The sequence below is a fragment of the Macadamia integrifolia genome, unplaced genomic scaffold (assembly GCF_013358625.1).
Source record: "Macadamia integrifolia cultivar HAES 741 unplaced genomic scaffold, SCU_Mint_v3 scaffold692, whole genome shotgun sequence".
NCBI classification, from domain to species: domain Eukaryota; kingdom Viridiplantae; phylum Streptophyta; class Magnoliopsida; order Proteales; family Proteaceae; genus Macadamia; species Macadamia integrifolia.
Window position 1 is genome coordinate 226,817 of NW_024870515.1, and position 22,579 is coordinate 249,395.

The 22,579-nt window shown below is 38.6% G+C and overlaps 1 protein-coding gene across 8 annotated transcripts; it reads right to left on the minus strand.

Annotated features, from left to right (window-relative positions):
- Positions 1 to 1,173: 1,173 nt before the first annotated feature.
- On the minus strand, positions 1,174 to 11,259 carry LOC122069734 (C2 domain-containing protein At1g53590-like). Of its 8 annotated transcripts, XR_006137525.1 has the most exons (15): positions 10,884 to 11,259; positions 10,463 to 10,609; positions 10,168 to 10,242; positions 9,906 to 10,049; positions 9,480 to 9,575; positions 9,001 to 9,132; positions 8,032 to 8,184; positions 7,900 to 7,941; positions 7,662 to 7,710; positions 4,366 to 4,458; positions 4,083 to 4,266; positions 3,779 to 3,902; positions 2,894 to 3,700; positions 2,555 to 2,783; positions 1,174 to 2,186 (listed from the first exon to the last, which is right to left on the minus strand). XR_006137525.1 is itself a non-coding variant. In XM_042633800.1 (14 exons), exons 1-13 carry the CDS (start codon positions 10,884 to 10,886, stop codon positions 2,576 to 2,578), a joined length of 2,367 nt encoding a protein of 788 aa, XP_042489734.1. In that variant the 5' UTR covers positions 10,887 to 11,250; the 3' UTR covers positions 1,174 to 2,186; positions 2,555 to 2,575. The 8 variants fall into 8 exon arrangements, 7 of the variants coding, with proteins under 7 accessions (XP_042489734.1, XP_042489737.1, XP_042489733.1 ...); XM_042633800.1 differs by having other exon boundaries at positions 2,555 to 3,700; positions 10,884 to 11,250; XM_042633803.1 differs by lacking the exon at positions 1,174 to 2,186 and having other exon boundaries at positions 2,237 to 2,783.
- Positions 11,260 to 22,579: the final 11,320 nt, after the last annotated feature.

Sequence of the window (22,579 nt, forward strand, 5' to 3'; positions counted from 1 at the left end):
CAACCTTTAAGAGTAACTTCTCAAACTTCACCTGACAATCCAGTACAGTGCCTACTTGCTACAATTTAGCCATTTCTCCAAAAAAGTCTTGGAACTGAGAGGGCCTAAATCGTATATGCAATCCCTCACAAAAAGACCACCAAGTTACTTCTCCTTCGTCTTGTTTGAAAAGTTGATATCATAGTTGGGCATCATCTTCCAAATGGAATGACGCCAAGGCAACCTGCTCTTCCTCTGGGGTCTGATGGAAGTCAAAAATTGCTCGACCCTGCACATCCAAGTAGTTGTTTCCTCTTCTCCATTGTAATAAGGAAAATTCAACTTTACTAACTTGGGTGTGTAAATCTGCTGAGTTGATGCTAGTCAATTGGGTTGAGATGGATGAGGAGTTTGCTACCTCGGATGCTGTGTAGAGGCTTTTGAATTTTACTTCTATTTCCATTTCAAGTCATGAAGGTTGTGCACTCATCCTCTCAAAGAACTCAGTAAGCCGAGTGAGAAGATGCTGAGAATCTAACCGAGTAACCATCTCCTTCTGCACTTCATTTATATTAGTTAACTCACATTCAATTTTTTCCACCCAATCATCCATGTTCTTGCTCTGATATCAGGCTGGTACGTGTCCTTGTTTACCTATCTTGATAGAGGAAAATAGGTAAGAAGAGGTAAGACTATAAAAGATGTGGCTTGACTAGGAGGTAGCTGATCCTCAAGTCTCCAAAGAAAAGTTTTAGGAGTTCAAAATCTATTTTTTATTCCTTCTTCATCCTACTTAATAGCTTACAATAGGAAGTAGTTATCCACTACTCTTCCATGATCTCCCACATCCCACAACCCTTACAACACTCCTACCACAACTTAATAACTTACATATGATAACTGACCATACTCACTACATATGATAACTACCCACATGCAATCACAACTCCATTACATGTAATAATGACTCACATGTGATGACAACATAATATAACTCTAAACCATGCATGAGACTACTACTACCAAGGACACTTAAGTTACTTCCATAGAAATTTTATCAAACAACTTATGTGCAATCTGGAGCTCTGATACCAGATTTTCTTTTTTTTGGCAAATCCAATCTTGTAAGAACAAGTACCTTGATGCACAAATTAATGGGAACCAAGCATGTAAAGAAAAAACATCACACTAATGAAGAAAACTAAAGCAATGGAAAATGACACATGATATATGTGAATTGGCAAAACAGCCTACATCAATGGAGAGAGAAAACAAGAGTTACACCATGAATGAGTTTTTACAAGTATGAACCCATGGATTGATTCTTGACCTTCATCTTCCTCAGAGATCTCCACATATACGACCAAAACAGCCCCTCTGTTAATTCGTTTTTCCCTTGTTCGGGTTCCTTACATAAGAAGCAAAGAAAAGAACTAGTATGTGGGCCCATAGGCTATGGTTCAAATCTCCAATAGATTGAACCAGCAATGAGCTCCATAGGATAGCCTGATGCAAGGCACATCCGTTTAAAACCAACAGTTACTGTTTTTACGTCATAAAGCGATCAATGCCCTCTTCAGTATGGGACAGATCAGGACCTTCTCGTGCTAAATTGCTTGTTTCAGTTAAACAGTTGGATTTGATTCATGAAGTCTGCTTAAGTGCTCCTAGATTGGGCGGTACAATGGATTATGTTGCTTCAACATTCTCATCAAAGGTTTAATGTAACTGCGACCAGTTGGATTCTGCCTTCGCAATGCTCAATGAATTTCCCCAAACAATGTTGCAGGCCTAATGTGAAGACATAGTCATGTTGAAACATTATCTCGTAGAGTGGTTGCTTTCCTGATACAGTATCGTTCAATGTACTGATATCAGGTTTTTGTAAACAAGGGACAGTGGGTGAAGGAACTGAGCTGATAGAGAAAATGAAGCTTAATGGGTGGTACCCCAATTCTGAATCATATCAAGCAGTCTTGTTCGGTTTACTTGATTCTGGGAAGTTTGTTGAGGCTAAGTGTTTCATTGAAAGGATGGTTAATAATGAAAGTCCCCTCAGATGGTGCTTGGGAATCGCTCAATTGCATCATTCACAGGGAGGATTCATTCTCAAACAGGGTTATTGCAACCAATGAGGACATAAACCCTGTAATAGCCCAGAAACCTTTTTGAGTATGAAGGTATCAAAGCAGGTTCTTTTCCTGTCCCTATCAAGCAACAAAAACTGAGAATTATACTGGGTTGAATCAATGAAAAATTGGTGTATAAATTTCATGTACAATATTTATTATCATATGGGACACTACTTTACTTTTCAAAAAAGAAGAAAACAAAAATTCTTACAGAAGAGGCTTTCAATGCACTTTGGAAAAAAAACAAAAAAACAGAAAAAAAAAGAGCCCTCAATTCTATTTTGCACATGATTCTTACAAGGCGGCAAACTTGACCATTCCTACAAATTCAAAAGTATCCACCCATGTATTTACAAGAACCGCCACCTCATCAGGCAAGTGGATACTGAAAACTGAAATGGGAGATTAGTATTCATCCATAATGAAAGAAAATTGGAGATTACCATGGAATCACCAAGAAAATTCTATAATTTCTCTGCTTCAAAGTAAGCTTCTGAGGGTTTCAGGTCCAAGGATTCGTATAGTCTTCCACCATGCATTTCAGAGAATTTTGTCTCATCAACATTTGTCTTTTCTACATCGTTGAGAGAGACCACCAAAACAGGAACAGAGTTTGTTGGGGAGTCGCCATGGCCTTCCTGGGCGTTTTGGTCCTTCAAATCTAGAGATTCCCTGCCATGTTCCAATGTGAAGTTTGAATCAATTGGGATCCCATCAAATTTGGGTGTGTGACTGTAATCCCTTGTAGTGGTAGTAGACAACTTATCAGAGTCGTCGGATACCTGATTAGTGTGTCTCTCAGTCAACACTGAGCCTGATTCCCCATTAGATCCTTCGATATCAGTCTTGGCCAAAACTGATTCTGGATCTCCCTTAGATTTATTTGATAATTTCCTTGACATTGAGTCCTTTAGGCCATGAGCAGACTTTCCAGCATGCCTAAGAATGCTTTTCGCCATGCCTTTCATGTTTCCCTTCCTTGGGGTTTCAGGGCCACTTCCATCAGGACTTAAGCTCCCCTTTTCAGCACTTCGATCTTCGACAGTAACTGGAATAGGAAAATTTTCACCCACAATAAGTTTGACACCGGTCCCCTTCTCATTTACTGCCGGAGGGTTGACATGTGTCAGATGAAAAACTTCATCTGTGTTGATGAACTCATCCTTTCTAGGATTCCGGTGAAACAACAAATTTAGCTTCCGTAGGCCCCGTTGAACTGTCTTCAATGGTTTTGGTCTACTTCCTGCTCCGTTTCCATCACTGCTGCTACTATCATCCTTCTGGAACTGTGCAGCTGCTGAATTGGCACCACCTATGGAAGAATTATCCTCACATTGTATTTGGGTCTCAAAGTGTCTACTACCTTTTCTAGGTTCCCATGTTTGTGACACATCACTCCCTGGGTGACAAATCCATACTCCAGGCTCTTGTTGCCCTTCAATGTTGATTGGTTCAAATTTATCTGCAAATTTTGGAGACTTTTCAGATGATTCATTTGAGTCAGAACCTTTCTGAGTAGTTTCCGTTGCAACAAAACCTTCACGTCTGTCCTTGTTTAATGTTTCCTCATCACTCGTACGGCCTTCTCCCTATAGAATTTTTCTTGAATTCAGGTCATCAAACTCTGAACTAATATTTTCATTTCAGGTATAAAACAAAATATTTACCTTTACATTGATATCAACCACACTGATGGCTAGATGCAACCTCCCCATTTTAATGTTCTTAAGAGGCAGCCACATGTCATGCCTTTGCCCATCCCTTAGGTCGTTGATGTTTACAGAACAGTCTCTGTTGATGGTAGGAACTTTAAATACATTTGGACATATGAATCTAAGGACAATATTCTGGTACCCAAAAGGGTCAAAATTGAAATTTGTATGGAGAGAGATGTTTTATAAAGTGAATTTTTCACTAAGAAACCAGTAAATAATCATTGAAGAGGTCTGAGATCGGGGTTCAAATACAAACCCGAGAGTATCATCAACAAAGTGGTCCTTGTCACGAACTTCAAGATTTAGTAAACAAGGTGACTCCCATGTATATATGTAGATTTTGAATTCTTCTAGCCATATAGGACTGAGGGTTTTCTTTTGAGTCTTTGTTCGGAATCTGCAAGGGCCAAGCTGTCCCTTTACATAAGGATCAGCCAATCCTACCCAAAAAGGAAAAAATCAGTCAAAATGCACCAGAATATAAGGTTAGTGTAATAACTCATTGGAACTTGACTAATCCACGGTTCAGTGTAACCAACCATTTGGATCTGATGGTTTCATGTCTGCTGCTTCCACAATTTCAATTCTAGCGCAAGCAATGGCATCTTTCTCATCCATTGAGAACCACATTTCTGGAAAAAAAATTTAAGGCAACAGATGAAAATACAAGGAAAAATACCCAAGCGTATGTTAATGAATTTGAAAGCTTTGGCACATGGCCAATACAACCCATCTGATGGAGGGCCGGTAGGAGAGAAGAGGAGCCTGGGTAGAGAATCAGAGTAACGGGGGAAAGGGAAGAAACTCACAATCACACACTCACTCAGAGCATAAGCCAACTCAAAATTCTCATTCAATCACTGTGTCCATCGTTTGAGTATATACTAGTATATAAAGAGAAGTTCAAAAAGGAAAGAAGTTCTAAACTGACTCTTCCTTCAACTACTACATTTCCTATTTTGAAAAATAGCATACTTAATAAATAAACAATAAACTATGGGTTAGACCGATTCTTCTTGGCTCTTAGCTTCCAAAGCCGGTCATGCTGGTCCAACCAGTCAAGAGCTACTAATCACCGTTGGCCCCATCCCCTAGAGCAAGGTTTAAATTATCGGTATCGGTAAGTGTATTGGGTGGATGGTTTTACAAGATGTATCAGAAAGAGTATACTTCTCATGGCATTAAGGTGCGGTATCGGTAAGTGTATTGGGTGGATGGTTTTACAAGATATATCAGAAAGAGTATGCTTTTCATGGAAGCAAGATGAGTCTAGGTGGTCATGAGGCACCTTGTTACCTAGGCAGCATCTAGGCAGTCAAGTCATGTGGTTTTTTGTGCAAGACATTAAACTTATGTCCAATTAGTTTTAATCTTGCAGGGGGAATGTGTAAATTAATGTTTCCATTTTTTTACTCATAAACATAAGAGTCTTTTTCCTTTTCCTCTTCTTCTTCTTCTTCTTGACAGTGGTAGATGTGGTAGCAGTGGCAAGCCACTAACCCAAGTAGCCACTGCTTCTTCTTTCCAATTTCTTCTTATTTTTCCCTTATCTCTCTGGTTTTTCTCCTCATTTCCCTTCTTTTCTTTATTGTCCCCCTCCCCCACTTCCTCCCATTTTCCTTTCTTTTCCCCTTATTTTACATCTGGGAGCCTTGATCAATATGGCAACTGGTTGCCAAGGCATTCAAAAAGTGCCTTATTGCCTAAGCACACCTTGACAACTATAGGAGATACAGTAAGAGATGTAAGATATGAAAAATATATGCTTAAGAAGCACAGTAATATGTTTAGGATACATACAAAATACTTTTACAAAGCATAATACATCATAAATAAATTATATGCAAGGATATAGCAGTACTACAAGTTAAGTGCATGCAATTAATCATGTACAAAGGTGGAGCTTTCCTACTTTTCTAATAGCACTCACACATATGTTTCCACCTATTTTTTCTAGTCCTTTTATTTTTAAAAAATATCTATAAATTTGAGAATTAAAAGAAAAAAAATCACGGAGAAACTTATATCAAAGAGGATGATCGATTTGCGAAAAAATAAATCCAAAATAGATCTAATTTTTTTTTTTTGGGGAAAAATCACAAATTAAATTAAAAAAAAAAAATCCATGAAATTAACTCAGTGGTATGCATGTTGCATGGTCGTTTTTTGCTATTCTTCTAATCCCCAACAAAAAACAAAACCAAAAGCCATAATTGGTGCACAAAATTGACAATTTAGATGGATACCTCAGCTAGCCCCAATCCCTATTTGATTTCCAACACTTGCAATTAGATGCAAAGATTCTTCAGTTCTATCACTCCTACAGGGTCGTTGTAGGCTTGTAATCACTTACCCAATCTCAGACTGACAAAGACTCGGGAATAACCTATTCCTCTCTTGGGAAGTGACTGATGCACCCTCTTTCTTCTGCGGGTTTCTGTTTCAGGATGAGACAAGTGTCTAGACCCGTCATGGTCAAGCTGGATCAAGACAACCAAGATATTTTTTTCTCTGTGTGCTGTGTCGGAGACTAGGGGTTTCATATGAATTGCAAGATTAAAACACAACAAAGTCCTTTGTCCTAACCTTTCACTTTCAGAACCTTCACGTTGCACCTTTTAATTCCCCCTTCTGCAATTGTCAGTCTTCATAGCACAAAACCAAATCACCAGCCATTGTATCTTTCCTCAGTACACAACCATAGTCCCTGGTCATATCCTTGTCCTTTACAGCCTACACCTTGCACCTTGTAATTTCTAACCATTACAACTATTAGTCTTCATTTACATCTCCAACAATTGTAACCAATTTTCCTCAGGCTTCAACTTGTGACCTATTTGTGCTACCCCATAATTCCCATAAATGGAAACCTTCCTAATAACATCATTTATTGTCTAGCATATTCATCCATCTGACATCCGAATCTCAAGTAAACAGCCTAAACTTATGCGTTTTGTTTATTCAGTTCCCAGTGTTCTGCTCCATAAAACATGTTGGATTTATAACACCATCTTATGAGATTTCCACTGGAATTTGAATGCTATGTCAACCAGATAGCACTCCAGAATCATGTTTCCACTTTCATTGACCACAATCTGATTCAGTGTACATTCTCTCTAATCCCTCCCTCTACAAAATGAATCGTCCAAGATGAACAAAAAGAATATTTAGGGACATATCTTCACCATTGACACGATTATTCTCTCTTTCTATACACAATTATTCTTTTAGAATCTGTATATTTTCTTAGACTGGCACATCTTAAAATCTTCTGATTCTGAAGCATCCCTCCAGTTGGATCCAACTTGGATATTCTTCCATAGTAACCACCTTCTTCCAATTGGTTCTTGACTCAACACCATTTAACTCAACTAAACCTTCACCCAACCAAATAGGGTCAGCTAAAAAGATCATGTATTGCCTTCCACCTCGGTTGAGAGCTATTTTTGTTTTTTGTTGGCGCTTGAAAAATCAAAGAAACATGATATTTTTAGCTGCACAACCTAACAACCTTGAAAATGGAAAAGAAACTAAACCTTTGCCTTTTTTGTTTTTGGTTGCTAATAAAGAAGTTAAAATGCAGAAAACTCTGTAGTGTCTGGCAAAGTGCCAAAATTAGCAGAGTTGTATGGAGAAATGAATAATTACATGACTAGAGATAGTTTATGAAATTCTTGGGAAGACGACAAACTCTATGAGACAGCTACTAATCAAACTATTACCCACTGTATTGATTCATAAATCATAAATATAGTTTCATCGCTTTTCATCAAAATAATATTAGACTTCCAGCTGTTAAACTCTAAATCTGACTGATAACTTTCATTACAGTTACCTGTTGGTGCTGAAACCAATTTTTCCACATCAACCACCACCATATTGGGCTGAAAGGTTAAAAATATCTGCGTAAGTGCTAATAATTAAAAATGGATGTGTGAATTTTGAAAACTACTAATCCATTCAAAAGCAGATAAAGCAGGGGGATTTTTTTTTTTTTTTTTTGGTGGGTGGGGATGGTGGGGAGAAGAAGCTGACAGAAGTAGCAATTTACCAGTAGCTAAGGCAAAACTAACCTCAACAAGTGTCTGTTCAAAAGCAACAGCAAGAAGCTTATCCTGACCAAGAGAAACATTAAGCGAATGGTAAAATTCCACAGAATTGAACCAAAAAGGTTAAAACATTAGAAACATGACATAAATGCTTACGAGCCACCCTGCTATCCCTGGAAGTTCTGTGACATCAAGTCCATGACTGAAGATTGGTTTTACTGTCATCTGGAAATAAGGTGGCTCAACAAAGCACACCCGCAAACGTCCAAGAAAAGGCCACTCACGGAGGAACTTCACCCCAACCAAGACCTAGAAAAGAGAACATCTTTCATGAGAGTGACAAGAGAAGCAAAATAGACTAAAAGAAGATTAATTCAAATTACATCGTAATATCTGTTTAAAGGAAATTAATTATTAAGAGAGGATCTGCTTCTAATACCTTACTCCATAAATTACATATCAATTTGAAACAGCCTACCCCCCCCCCCCCCAACCCCCAGAGTGGAAAAAACTAATGTAGCTGAAATACCCTTGGATAAACTTTCAGAATCCAGAACTCCTTCCAAAGTAATAATCATCATATATCCTGGGGCATTTCATCCATTCATGCTATTGGAGAAATCTAGTTTACAGAAAAGACGGCCCTATCCAAATACCTTAAAATCAGAAAATAATCATCTTTTGAAGTTCTTTACTTACAGAGGATTTCAAAGATAAGAAGATTTTGAGCTGCTAGCTGTCTCAGATGATACAGACCATGGCTTGTTGCTCCCAGGTCCTGGGATCAAATCATGCCTTCCCTTGGGAGTGCGTGGGGGTGGGAGGGTTAGGGGGTGTTTGGAGGAGGGGAGAGGGGGAAGATGCAAGCACACAAAAGAAAAAGGGAAGAACAAGAAATAAATTTAAGAAGCCCCCTGATCACCTTCCATTAATAGTTCTGAGTTAAATAAAATATTTCTCATTAACCTAAAGAAGTTCAGATAAATGTATTTTGGGTAATTTATCACATTATTACACAAATTACCATCAATGACTAGTATGATAATCCTTTCGAAATGAAATCTTGAACGTCCATCAAAGTCACTTCAAAAGAAAAATCTCCTATTAAAACCATCAATAACTTACCTTCCCTTCAACATGCATGCCCGTCACATGCAACTTAGCTCTAATGCCAAATCCTAGCGTTTTCCTCAGCTTCACAGAAAATATCCCACTCATATCATTCCCAGACAGAAAATTCATTCCCAACTCCAGTACCTGCATTCACTTAAATGTAAACTTACTATTGGAAGAAATAGGAACAAATTATCTACTCCCCCATCTCCTCCTCTCCCCCCCCCCCCCCACCCCAAAAAAAAGAAGGGTGAGTTGCCAAAGTACAGTTTCCCACAATGAGGGAAACTGTGCACAAATTGTCCAGTAGGGGAGGGGGATTTAATGAGCAGAGAGTGCATATTGTCCACAGATGGGATGTGAGAGGGCATACTATACACAAGAATGTTCACACTGGGGTTGTGGCAATAACATTGTCCCATAAATAAATATAAAAATAAATAAACAGAGCAACATATATATGCTTGAATGACAGGGTCAGTGACTTATACCAAGTGATCACCATCACCACATTGGCGAAGAACCCTAATATCTGTCAACCTAGGTGGGTTCCTTCCCAAGTAAAGGTGCTGAACCATTGCTTCCTTCTGCACATATCAAAGACAGTACAAGAAATTAATTTCTTGACAGACAGTGTGAAAACATCAATCAAAATTTACAGTAACTTCATAATACATATGCTAAAGCACATGAACACACGGAGGGGAGAGAGAGAGAGAGAGAGAGACTGTGGTAACCTAATTGCTACTTAATGAGCCACTTTAAATCCATATAAAGGTAAACTCAAACACCACAGCTAAGTGCCAGAACAGAAAAAGATACTATTCATACTAAATATTATTGGTAATGGGATAAGAATCAAATGACTCCAGAAAGAAAGTACATCTTAGGATGACACTGAGAAGGTGAATTCATACAGCAGTCCACGGTTTGTACTTCTCCAAGAACCAAGGTATGATAGGAAGGAGTAGTTTCTGTGATGCAATCTGCTCCATGCATATAGGCCAGATTTTCTCTATTGCATGGTTCAACCACCTCACTGTTTCTGCATCAGAAAGGACCTGAAAGAAGAAGAAGAATAACATTTCATGAATTGGCACTGGAAATCTTGAAGCACAAACTCCAATGTTTCGAAAGGGAAAGACACCCAAACAAACAATGTAGCAAGATGAAAATTACCCTTTTCTGACTTGCTTGCTTTCGTTCCTCAAATTGTAATTTCCTCCGCAACCTCAGAGTATAAAGTTCATGAACCTTAAAGAAGAGAAACAAAAGCTCAGATTGGGGAAAGGAGACTACAATCAATTCGCAATGAAAGTAAGTTAATTTGATTCAGTTCATCTCACTGGAATGCGAGATTCTGGAAGAAACTACTAATCTTCTAACTCATGCCTTCGCTTACTAAAAAGATTCACCACTAAACCAAGTACCAAGTAGAAATGAAATATTTCAAAAGGAAACAATTAGCAAATACCTGATAGAGATAAATCAAACATATGAAGTAAACGATTGGATGACACCAACTGAACGAAGACAAGATCCAAATCAAAATAAGCACAATCGCTACATGATGAATTAACGACACCTCCGTTATATCCATCTCTTTGCTGAAATCCAAACCCTGTAATCATATTCAAACTCATATCAACAATTGCCCCTTCACAAATTTAACCGAGTAGAATCAGAGACATCTCCCAATATACCTATAGATTCCCTCTTTCTGATCGCTTTGACATGAATCCAAAACCGCTATTGAAAAACTTCAAGAATAATGGAATATCCCAAATCGAATCCAAGAGATACAGAACAACATTCACCAAAATGCGTAAAACCAGACTTAATCTTCTCCTTTTTTTCTTTTTTTTCTAATCAATCCAAAGATGAAGAACACGAACCATGAAAATATCGAAACAGAAGTCAAACGCTAAAGCCTTCTTCTAATTCAACAATTGAAACGTAAAAAGGAAGTCAAACGGATCTGCAAATAATCGAATTAAATAATTGAATCAAATTTATTATTGTTTTATTTGAATTGATAGGTTTAAATGTTTAGAACAAACAGAATTCACCACGAATTTAACTGCAACCATTGATGAGTAACAGTTAAAAGGCTCTAAGCTTGAACTGGTGGTTGGAGACGACAACGAAAACCAGACTAGAGTGAATGTACGTAGAGATTCTGTGTTCAAATTTTGACGGCTACGTTTGACCAACCGATCGATCCCTCTGGCGACTTCTGAATATACGTGTCGGATCGGGTTAAAACAAGGAACCTGTTTGGATGTTTAGGCGGCGAGATGTGACTGGTTCAGACTCTAGATGACTACAATACACCGTTTTAGGATGATGTAGTCTTTAGGTCTGGGCCGTTGGATGCTTAACTGGAGACAGCAACGACAGTCTGTAATGGGATTACAAAAGAAGTGGGTAGTCCTTAAGACTAGGCTCAATCTCAGCTGTTGGCATAGCCGCATTAGTGTGAGTCTTAATCTCAGCTGTCGGCAGGGCCGTGTAGTGCCATGGCTGCAGAGGGAGTTAGTATTTTTTTTCTTTTTTCTTTTTTTTTTTTGGCAGGGAAGGAGTTAGCACTTAGGAGTTAGAACTTAGGACTAATGGTTCTAAGAATCGGTATTGGATTGATCGAATCGGTCAAAAATCATATTGATATTGGCTAAGACTGATATGAGTATCTAATCGATCTAGATCAAATATCAGTATCACAACAAGGGTAAAACTGAAAGGATAAAATTGATTGATCTGAATCAATACAATTCGATTCAATTCAGATCAGTATTATATTGACACTAATACCATTACAAATACCAATATCGATAATTAAATCCTTGCCCAGGAGAGAGTCCTCTGGTATTTGTGAAGCTCACTCACTTTTTGAGTGATGAAACTTTCCTTGGTTCTTCTTTGGCAATAGCTATTTCTTGTGATAAACATGTTTATTATCCAGACATGTTACTTTTTTTTTTTCCCTATCATGTAATATTAAATATACACAGAGGACTCACATGGTCAAAGTACAGGGAGCAAGAGAAATAATATAGAACCCTCGTGAGAATGAGATAGTACCATAACATTTTGGGAAACTTTTTCCCTATTCTGTAATATTAAGCAAAAGCATAATCTTACAATTTTAGCTTCCTACACATAACCTAACTTACCAAATGCAGCTTTGATACTTGGAAAATATCATCCCATTCTTTTTTTCATTTTTTTTCTTTTTCACCAGTTGGTCATACCAACTCAAAATGAAGTAAACACAAATACTCCAAGTGATCTTGAAACTTCTCAAAACAATTTAATAAAAATCCTAAAAAGTCATATAAAAAAGATTAAAAATGGAAATCTCAAAAGAAAAGGCTAAAATTAGATTTTATATCTATAATAAAACAAACCATTTTCCCAACAAATTTTTGAGAAAAAGTTTCTAAAATATATATTAAACTAGGGTATTTCCTACAAATCCCACAATTGAACATTTTATTAGCAGGAGATCTTTGTATGCTCGCATGGCCCCTTGCACTAGTGTGGGCCCAATGTGAGTGTATGCAAGAGCATCAACATGAATGGAATTTTTTATTTCATAGGTGGTGGAGCAATAATTTCACTGGCCCCTATGTCTAGGCTAGGGGCCATGCAACAAAGCAACTTTCTTTTTCCTTGTGCATCACTACAACCATTGATTCAGGGGCCATGGACCAAGCAACAATATCTTGCATTTTTATAATAATAATAATAATAATGAGAAGAAGAAGAAGAAGAAGAATACTAAGGGCCCGTTTGATAACGTTTCAAGAAATGCGTTTCTGTTTCTAGAAACAGTAGAAACGGAGTAAAAAGCGTTTGATAAAATTGTTTCGTTTCACTTATTTTCAGAAATAGAAATAGAAATTTTTACTTATTTATGCTTCAAGAAACGACCCAGGCGAAACAAGTTGAACTTGTTTCGCCGTTTCTAGAAACGACTTGTGGCCATTCTTTCATTGGTTACTATCGACTTCTAAAAACATGACTTATCAAACACCTTCAATTCCGTTTCTATTTCTAGAAACGGAAATTTATGTTTCTGCCGTTTCTTGAAACAGAAACGGCAGAAATGTTATCAAACGGGCCCTAAGTGCCTACATTCTCAAATCCCAATACCCAAACATGGGGTGATTTGAAAAGAGGGGCAGGAATGTCTTTTCCAACCACCTTACACCAAGGCATAGAGAATGATGTTCTTTCTCCAAATAATAAATACTTGTGTGAGAAGGCATGAGAAATGCTTCATGCTTGGAGAAGAGACATTTTCCCCTTGAAGTAAAAACATTATCATTTTCTTAAATTAAAAAAAAAAATTACACATATACACATTTTCATTTTAGCTGCCTATGTATAGCCTAAGTTCTACCAAAAAAAAAAAAAGTATAGCCTAAGTTGAATTATTCTTTGAATACCAGATGTAACTCTTATATCATCAACAGCTAATTTTCCATAGAATAGCTGTCATGTTTATAAACCATCATCAACCAGTAGACGGAGGTTTGGTTTGTCGCGTGGCCACTGTGCTAGCGACTAGGCCAATGGCAGGCAGCATGTGCTAGCGACTAGGTTGTTAAAAACGTTACCTCACAGATGTTGCTTCTAATTAGGCTTGTGGACACTAAAAACTTGTTAGACCTGAATTACCAATTCTGTGGCTAATCATGAAGTGAGTTCTACCATCCATGAAACAGACCCTACACCCGTTAAATGGGCTCCAAGTCCACAAAGCCCAGATCCTTCGATCCCTAAACTGGCCCAAGCCCAAGGGAATTTTATATAACCAAAATACCCAGTCCTACCACATTGTAATGGGTCAACAAATATAACTGACCTAGTCCATGGGACAAAGACACAAGCTTATGATCCGTTCAGCATCTCTTTCCATTTAAGACCAAGTGGACCCCACCATTATAATGGCCGTTCAGGGAGACCTCCTCTCACAAACACAGATAATCGAGTCTACACAAGTCGAACCCTTGGAAAACTCTATATGAGAGAAGTAGATTTTTTGACTTGAAACAGTCTTCAGAGTTTCCTTCAACTTAAAGCAAGCTCTCAAAGGGAAAAACGCGTCAATTCAAGGCCCTATTCAAGAAGAACTACTCTTCACGTAGCATGAAGCATTATCAATCACATTCTGTTACGTCTCTAGTGCGGTGTAGGTCATACCCAACCTTTTCCCATTTTGTCATTATCCATTACTCCTATCTTTCTCTTATCCTGTCCCTCTCATTGTTTAAGGAATTGGATCGAAACAAGTAGAATCATACTGATACCGAAAGAACACTTGAGATTTTCTAACATTTGGAAAATTACGTTTAACTATTTTCTTAATTTTCAATTATACCCAACCACAATTATATTTGACAGCCAAAACCATCAAAACAGAAATTCTTGATCGAACATGGTATGAAGAGATTAGGTACCTTTTTGTTCCTCCGTTTTCTTGCTCCACTGATCTACTTTGATCTTCTCTCCTAACCTCGCAGCTACAACGTTCTCCTGCACAGCCTCTGGTGATCTCTCACGACCAGCCGCTGCAACTCCTTAGAGTTCCGCTGCTGCACTTCTCAACGCCCGCTGCCGTGACACCGCATCTGTCATCTGAGTTCAGACGCTGCACCTTCCCAATTAGAAACTGTTGCTCCCTATACCCAGCCACTCCTTTCACGTGTTACTATGACCCACCTTAAATCATAACCCCATCCGAACCCCTCCTAAACTAGACCCATCATCCATGGGGTGTGGTTAGTTTGGGGACCACCTCACCCATGGATGGTCTGAGATAGGGTTGAGGGGTTCAACCGGCTGGAGAGACTCCAATTAACCCCACATCCATGGTTCTAGTGCACGGTATCTGAAGGTATCCACGGTCTTTAAAATCGATATAATATTGAAATGAATCGATATTAGATCATTCGATTATATAGAAATACCTTTAATTTTTTAATTTTTTTTACCTTTCTACCCCTAATTTGGACCATTCAACAGATATAGTATTGATTAGGTATCAGAATCAAAGACCTATCAAATCAATATAAATTACCTACAATGGCAAGTCCAATACTGATGCATAATAACCCATTCTATTTCAAGACCAGGTTAGGTTCCTCCTGCCTCCTGGTCTTAGCATTGTAATCCACTTAATCTCCCTACATTTAATGGATTCCAAATACTAGGACCAAAAAGGCATACGAGTTTGTTACATGAACCTGATCCCACCTCTTCTACTGCACCTTGTATCATAACCCAACTGAACCTTAAATCGCTTGAATTGAACCAAACCGAGTTGAATTTGGTTCCTGATCAAAATTCCAGAATCGACTTGGTTTCGATTCTTTTTCGGTTCTACTCGGTTCTGCAGCGTACGGTTTCAAATTTATACTAATCTCTTTCTCCTCCTCTGGAAATTTGGAATCAGTTCAGCGACTTCCTCTCCTTCTATGGTAACTCGCTGGAATCTCCCAAGGAATGAGAATCTCCAACTCCACCCGTTTCCCCCTAGCCTCCTCCCCTCCTTCCTATCTGATATCCAAGCTGCCAATCTTCTATTTAACCCATGTGTAGAATGGGCAACCTCATACGTGTCAGAGCTGATTCAGAATCGATCATCATGGACGTGAAATAGATTGATTTAATCTTAGTCCCCTTGCCTTGTAAACCAGTTTATGAGAGCATATAGGGTAGATAATTGAAAGATTGAAATCTCTAAAATTCAACAAATCAGCATGAGAGATTCGATCAATTACGAGTTTTTAGGGGTGTCAATTCTAAGTCCGCATCGATAAGCCCGACCTAGCCCGACACATTTATGGCCCAACCTAGACCGGCCCGATTAATAAACGTGTCGGGCTTGAGCCCAACACATTTATAAATAGGTAGTAAACAGTGCAGCCACCTAGCCCGACAGGCACCCGACCGGCCCCACAGATTTACAAGCCAGATTTGAACCGACTCTTTTAAGCCCGACCTAGCACGATCCCTTTAATACTACTTATATTTTTTTAATTTTTTTAATACTATTTGTATTTAGTGCTAAGACTATGTAATATGTACAATCGACATGGTGGTAATTGTTGTGTGAACATTCATATTTTTTATGCATAGTTTAATTGATTTGAACTTCCTAAACTTGGGTTATGTAGATGGTTTAATTGATTTGGGTTTTGTGGGTTAAATATCGAGTACCTTAGTAATTTATTTACTTTGTCCATCTTTGGCTTAATCCATTTTAACTATGGAATCTTTTTCTTCGTTATGCCCATCTTTACCTCATTTTATTGGTATTCCTCTTCAAGCACATTTAAGAGGCCAATTTTAAAGAGGACCCATTTTAAAGCCTGTTTATAGTTAAATAGGTCTGTAGCCTGATTAAGGTCCAATTAAGGTCCGTTTATGATAGCCCGATTAAAGCCCGAGACCGACTAGCCCGATTATTAATATTACCATGCTTGCGCTAGCTAAGCCCGTTTAGCTAAATGTGCATTCACAGTACAGCCTAAGAAATTGGCCGGGCCCGATTAAGCCCGACTAAGACCAACCCGGCCTGACCGATGGGCACCCCTAGGAGTTTCCATAGAAAAATTAATAAACTTTTACTTAGTTGCCGGAGACGACAACGAAAACCAGACCAAAGCGAATGTATGTATAGATTTTGTGTTCAAAAATCTCGGCGGCAAAGCACTTGTTTTCTTATTGATTCCAGGGGCGGCGGCGTTCTTGAATTCAGTCTATCCGGACCGAATTAGCACTTCTCAGATCAGGTTAGGCCTCTCCAGCTGAGCTGGGCGCCAGGGCCTGGATGCGCTAGCGATTGGCACATAGGGGAGTGGTTGCCTGGGTTTCTTGGCCTGGTATCTTGCACCTTGCGTTCATGATATCTACATTCAACTGCGCCCCGGAGAGACGGTCGAAACCGCCCGTCCAGTGTGCTTCTTTCACGACATGCTCTGGTCCCGGGAGTCTCCCTGTGGTCTTCCAGCGTTAGAAGGTGTCGTGTCCGTCCCGGACATCTGCAGCGTCCTCCGTTTTGACCAATCGATTGATCCCTCTGGCAGTTTTGACTTGTGAGTACAGTCATGGACGTGACGGATCGGGTAAAAAGAGGAACGCGTTTAGAACTTTACGTGGCGAGATGTGGACGGTCCAGATGACTCATTACAGTGTTTAGGATAATATAGCCCTTGAGTCTGGACCGTCTGAAGGTTTATTTGGAGACAACAACGAGAGTCCGTAATGGAATTAGTTAAAGAGGATAGCCCGTAGGACTAGATTCAATTAACAATTGTTGCTTCCTATACACAGCCATTCCTTTCACGTGTTACTATGACCCACCTTAAACATAACCCCATCCGATCCCTCCTAAACTAGACCCATCATCCATGGGGTGTGGGGAGTTTGGGGACCACATCAACCATGGATGGTCTGAGATATTGTTTGAGGGTTCAGCCGGCTGAAGCGAATCCAAATTAACCCCACATCCATGGTTTTAGTGAAAGGTATTTGAATCCCATTCGTGGGTAGCTTAGATGATTTCGGTGAATTGGAAATTGTATGGATAGATGCATCATTTCAAGTTCGATTCTCCATCTATACATTTATAATTTAAATGGAGACTGTGGATACATAATAACCTAGAAGATGAACCATGAAATTATCGAAACAGAAGTGAGAAGTCGAAGAAGCTTTCTGGTTCAACAATTGAATGGTAAAAAGGGTGTCATCTACAAATATTCGAATAAATCAATCAATTTATTATTGTTTTATGTTATGGTCTCATATTAGTCCTATGGATTGTATCAATGATATCCAAGCAGCCAATCTTCTATCTAACTCATGTGTAGAATGGACGACTTGATACATGTCAGAGCTGATCTAGGATTGATAGTCATCGTGTGAAATGGATTGATTTAATTTTAGTTCCCTCACCTTGTAAACCAGTTTATGAGAACATAAAGGGCAGATAATCAAAAGATTGAAATCTCTAAAATTCAACAAATCAGCATGGACTGGTCCAGATGACACTATCTAGGATAATATAGTCCCTGAGTATGGACTGTTGGAAGGTTTACATGGAGACAACAACGAATCTGTAGAGTACTCTGTAATGAGATTAGTTAAGAGGATAGTCCTTAGGAATAGACTTAATCTCAACCGTCTGTCGGCATAGCCGCATAGCTACATAGGTTCAAAGGAAATTGGCACTTAGCAGAGGGCCCTCCCTCTGGTCTAGTATATTGACCATCACTTTCTTGGTGACGGCGCACCTCCTCTGTTGCCGGATTCTTCATCTAAAGGGAAGTCGACGAAGTAGCCTCGGTCCTCTCCTTTGACAACTTCTATTTCTCGTCTCAAACTCGTTTATATTTTCTAAGAATAGAAAAAAAAAGAAAAAAAAAAAGACTGAATTTCTCTACACCGATCGTGAATGGTGGGGGATCCAAGCAGCTAGAGAGAGAGAGAGAGATAAGTGGTGCGGGATCTCCTTCTAATAATATTCCTCTCCTGGACCATGATCTTTTATAACAATCTCAAGTTATCTATTGGATGTGGGTCCCCAAACCTAGAGGTGGCCTTCATACCTTTTTGATGAATGTAAAATTGTTACAGGGATACTGAATTTATCATGGCTCATGCTTGTGCTACTAAAAAAAACACCCACACACGTCTGACTCAAAAACATTTATGGTATCATACAATAATACAAGCCTTGGACGTTCTGGTTTATTTTAAAAAAAATTAATAATAACAATAATAATAATAAAATAAAAAATAAAAATAAAAATAAAAAAAATTATAGAAGAAAGAATATTACCTCTTTACGTGTACACAATGACTCTGAAAAGATCACATAGTCCCATTGGTTACTCCCGATAGCGTGTACTTATGCCAAAGCTTAGCATTCTCTCAAAAAGAAAAATAAAAGGCTGGGCATGTTAGCAGGTTACCCAAGAATAAGGTAGCTAGCGAATATTTATCATCAGATTATGGTAGTTGAATCTCTGCCTTTTTTTTAATGTAATGTAATACAATACATATACAATCCTCCCATACTTATATGTACTCTGACCTGACATGTCAGCCTCCACTGAGTTTTTCTCTCTCTCTCTTTTCTTTTCTTCTTCTTCTTTTTTTTTTTTTTTTTTTTTTATTGAACTACAGGTATCCAGGCCGAAGTCCGTTAAATGAGAACCGTTCAACTTTCACTGAAAGCAATGAAAAACACTAAACACCCCGTGTGAGTGGCCCAAGTTGTGCTTAGTGAGAGTCAAACTTAAGTATTTCTCTCTCTCTCTCTCTCTCTCTCTAGTCTTGGTGGGGGGAATCTGAATTTATTTTTGTAGTGATTTCTTCGCTGTGGAGGTGCTCATCTGATCTGGGATATGCAAAATCTGTTTTTTAGGTTGGTTTATTTTTCACGATCTCCATACACTACAAATAGGATCCATCTTGTATGGGGTTTTTTTATTAGCTAGAGATTTCACAATTTAGTCATCTGATCTTGTTTTGTTTTCAGTTAACTGTAAAATATGTTGTTTTTATTGTTATTTGAAGCCAAATACATGAGGCTATTGAAGTAGTTATTATTGGAGCAGTTACTTTTATGTAGAAAACAATGAGTTTCATATTCTTGTGCATGAGTGAAAGCTTTTCAAATTCCAGTTTGCTGCTGTGCATTTTACAACTTCAACAGATCTAGAAAACTATAATCTGCCGTAATGGTAATGTACTTGCAAGCATACTCCTTGTTCATTCAACACTATCTAATTTGTTATTGAAAGATTTTCTATGAGTGCAATGGCATGACATGGAATGGAATTGTATTGCATTCTCCTTCATTCAGTAATAACAAGTAGCAGATGGGTGCTTTTTCTTTCCAGTGTGAGCCTAAATCTTTGTTCTTTGATAGGCTGGAAAAACATGATGAAGAAAGGCATGTATTTTCTGCATCCTAGGGCTGTCTTATTTTCTGATGCTGGTCCATATGGTCATGACTGGGTTCCTCCAGAGTGTGATTTATCCATCAGGCCTGGTTGGTTTTGGCATGCTTCAGAGCGCCCAAAGTCTGCAATCACTGTGCTTGACATATATTACAATTCAGTGGGACGGACTGAAGAATAATATGTTTCTTTGTTGATTTTCATTCAATAAGTGAAGGTATATATGTACAAGAATGTATATTGGCAATTCCTTTATTGAAGGAAAGCCTTGAGGAGATTGGGAAGATATTGACATAAATATACAGGAATTGACATAAATATATACAAAGATGACCATTGTAGAGTTGGCAATTTGGCATGAGATGGCCCAGCTAGGTAATATCATGTAATACCATATATAGCTCATGATTGAAGAAGCCAATCCAAAATGCACCGTTGCATTTCTCATAATACTCCCGCTCAAGTTGGAGCATGGAGATCCATAATGCACAACTTGGATGATAAATAGTGAAAATGATCTCGACCAAGTAGTTTGGTAAAAATGTCTGCTAGTTGTTTATTAGTAGCAATATAACATGTCTCAATGGTGCCAGACTAAGTCCGTTCACGAATAAGGTTGCAATCAAGTTCAATATGCTTGGTACGTTCATGAAATACCAGATTAGAGGCTATGTGAAGAGCAGCTTGGTTATCACAAAAAAGTTTCATTTGTTGTGGATGAGAAACACCAAGGTCTAATAGAAGGTCTTTCAACCAAATGAGTTCACATGTAGCGGAGGCCATGGATCGATATTCAGCTTCTGTAGAAGATCAAGAAACGGTGGACTTCTTCTTTGATTTCCAAAATATTGGAGAAGTACCTAACATGGTAAAATATCCAGTGATAGACCGTCGGGTCATACGGCAAGTAGCCCAATCAGAATCTGAGTAGGTTGTGAGTTGAAGATCACTTGAACTAGATAACAATATTCCTTTTCCCGGAGAGGACTTGAGATAGTGAAGAACTCTCATTGCAGCTTGATGGTGAGGTTCTCTAGGATATTGCATGAATTGACTTAAATTCTAAACAACATAAGAAATATCTGGCCGAGAGAACGTTAAATACAAGAGTCTTCCAATCAAGCGCCGATATGGAGAGGTATCAGTGAGTAGTGCACCATCTTCATTATTGAGGCGAAGGTTCTGCTCCATTGGAAATAAAGTGGGTTTCGAACCAAGAACACCCGAGTCATTGAGGATATCAATGGTGTATTTTCGTTGACTAAGGAAAATACCCTTTGGAGAACGAGAAACTTCAATGCCTAGAAAGCACTTAAGAGGGCCCAAGTCCTTAGTGTGAAACCGTGTCGCTAAGAAAATTTTAAGAGATGTGATGAGTGCATCATTAGTTCCACAAATAATAATGTCGTCCACATAAACTAAAACAACAACGAAGTCAGCCCCAAATATTTGTGTAAAGAGTGAATGATCAGCATAAGATTGTCGATAGCTAGCATCTTTAAGAGTAGTAGATAAAGTGTGAACCCAATTATGCGAGGCTTGTTTAAGGCCATATAAGGATTTGCGTAAACGACAAACAAAATTCTCCCCCTTACATCCATATCCAGGAGGTAATTTCATGTAAATTTCTTCATGGAGGTCACCATGAATGAAAGCATTATTAACATCCAATTGATGAATAGACCAACCATGGATGGAGGCCACAACAAGGAGATATCGAACTGTAACCAATTTGGCAACCAGAGCATAGGTATCAGTATAATCTAGACCTTCCATCTGAGTATATCCTTTGGCAACGAGTCAGACTTTGTAATGCTCAATTGTGCCATTAGCTTTGTGTTTGACTTTAAAGACCCATTTACAACCTATTGGTTGTTTTCCAGAAGGAAGTTGTTGAAGAGTCTAAGTTTTGTTTTGTTCTAATGCATGAAGTTCTGTAGCCATAGCTTCCCACTAATGACTATGCTTTGTTGCTTCAGTATAGGTAGATGGCTCATCATGGCATGAGATGGCCGAAAGAAAAGCAAAATGGTTAGTAGAAAAACGACTATATGAAAGAAAATTAGAAATGGGATAAGGGTTACCTGAAGAGTGCTGAATAGAGTGAGATGGTAAATCTACAAGAGAATTATTAATCATGGCTGAGTAAACAAAATCATTTAGATGAGCAGGTTTTGATCGAGTTTGATTAGAACGTCGTGGTGAAGGTAAGGAAGGAAGAATGAGAGAAATGGGAGAAGGGGAAGTTGTAGTGGGAGAGGAGTCGGGGAAAGTGGCAAGGGTTTAGGTGAAGGAGTGTGGAATGAAGGGTTGGAGGGAAAGGTGGGAGAAAAAGAATGGTTGTCTGAAGGAAGATCATGAATTGGGAGGGGTATCACTATATGAGGTAAGGATGTGGTAGGGGAATTGGAATGGGCTATGGATTTGTAGGGAAATGAATCTTCATAGAAGGACACATCCCTACTAGTAAAAATATGATGAGTTTCAAGATCAAAGACCCTATATCCATGTTGGTTGTAGGGGTACCCAACAAAAATGCAACGACAAGCACAGGGAGCAAATTTGTCACGATTGGGGTCATGATTATGGGCGAAACATAAACAACTGAAGGT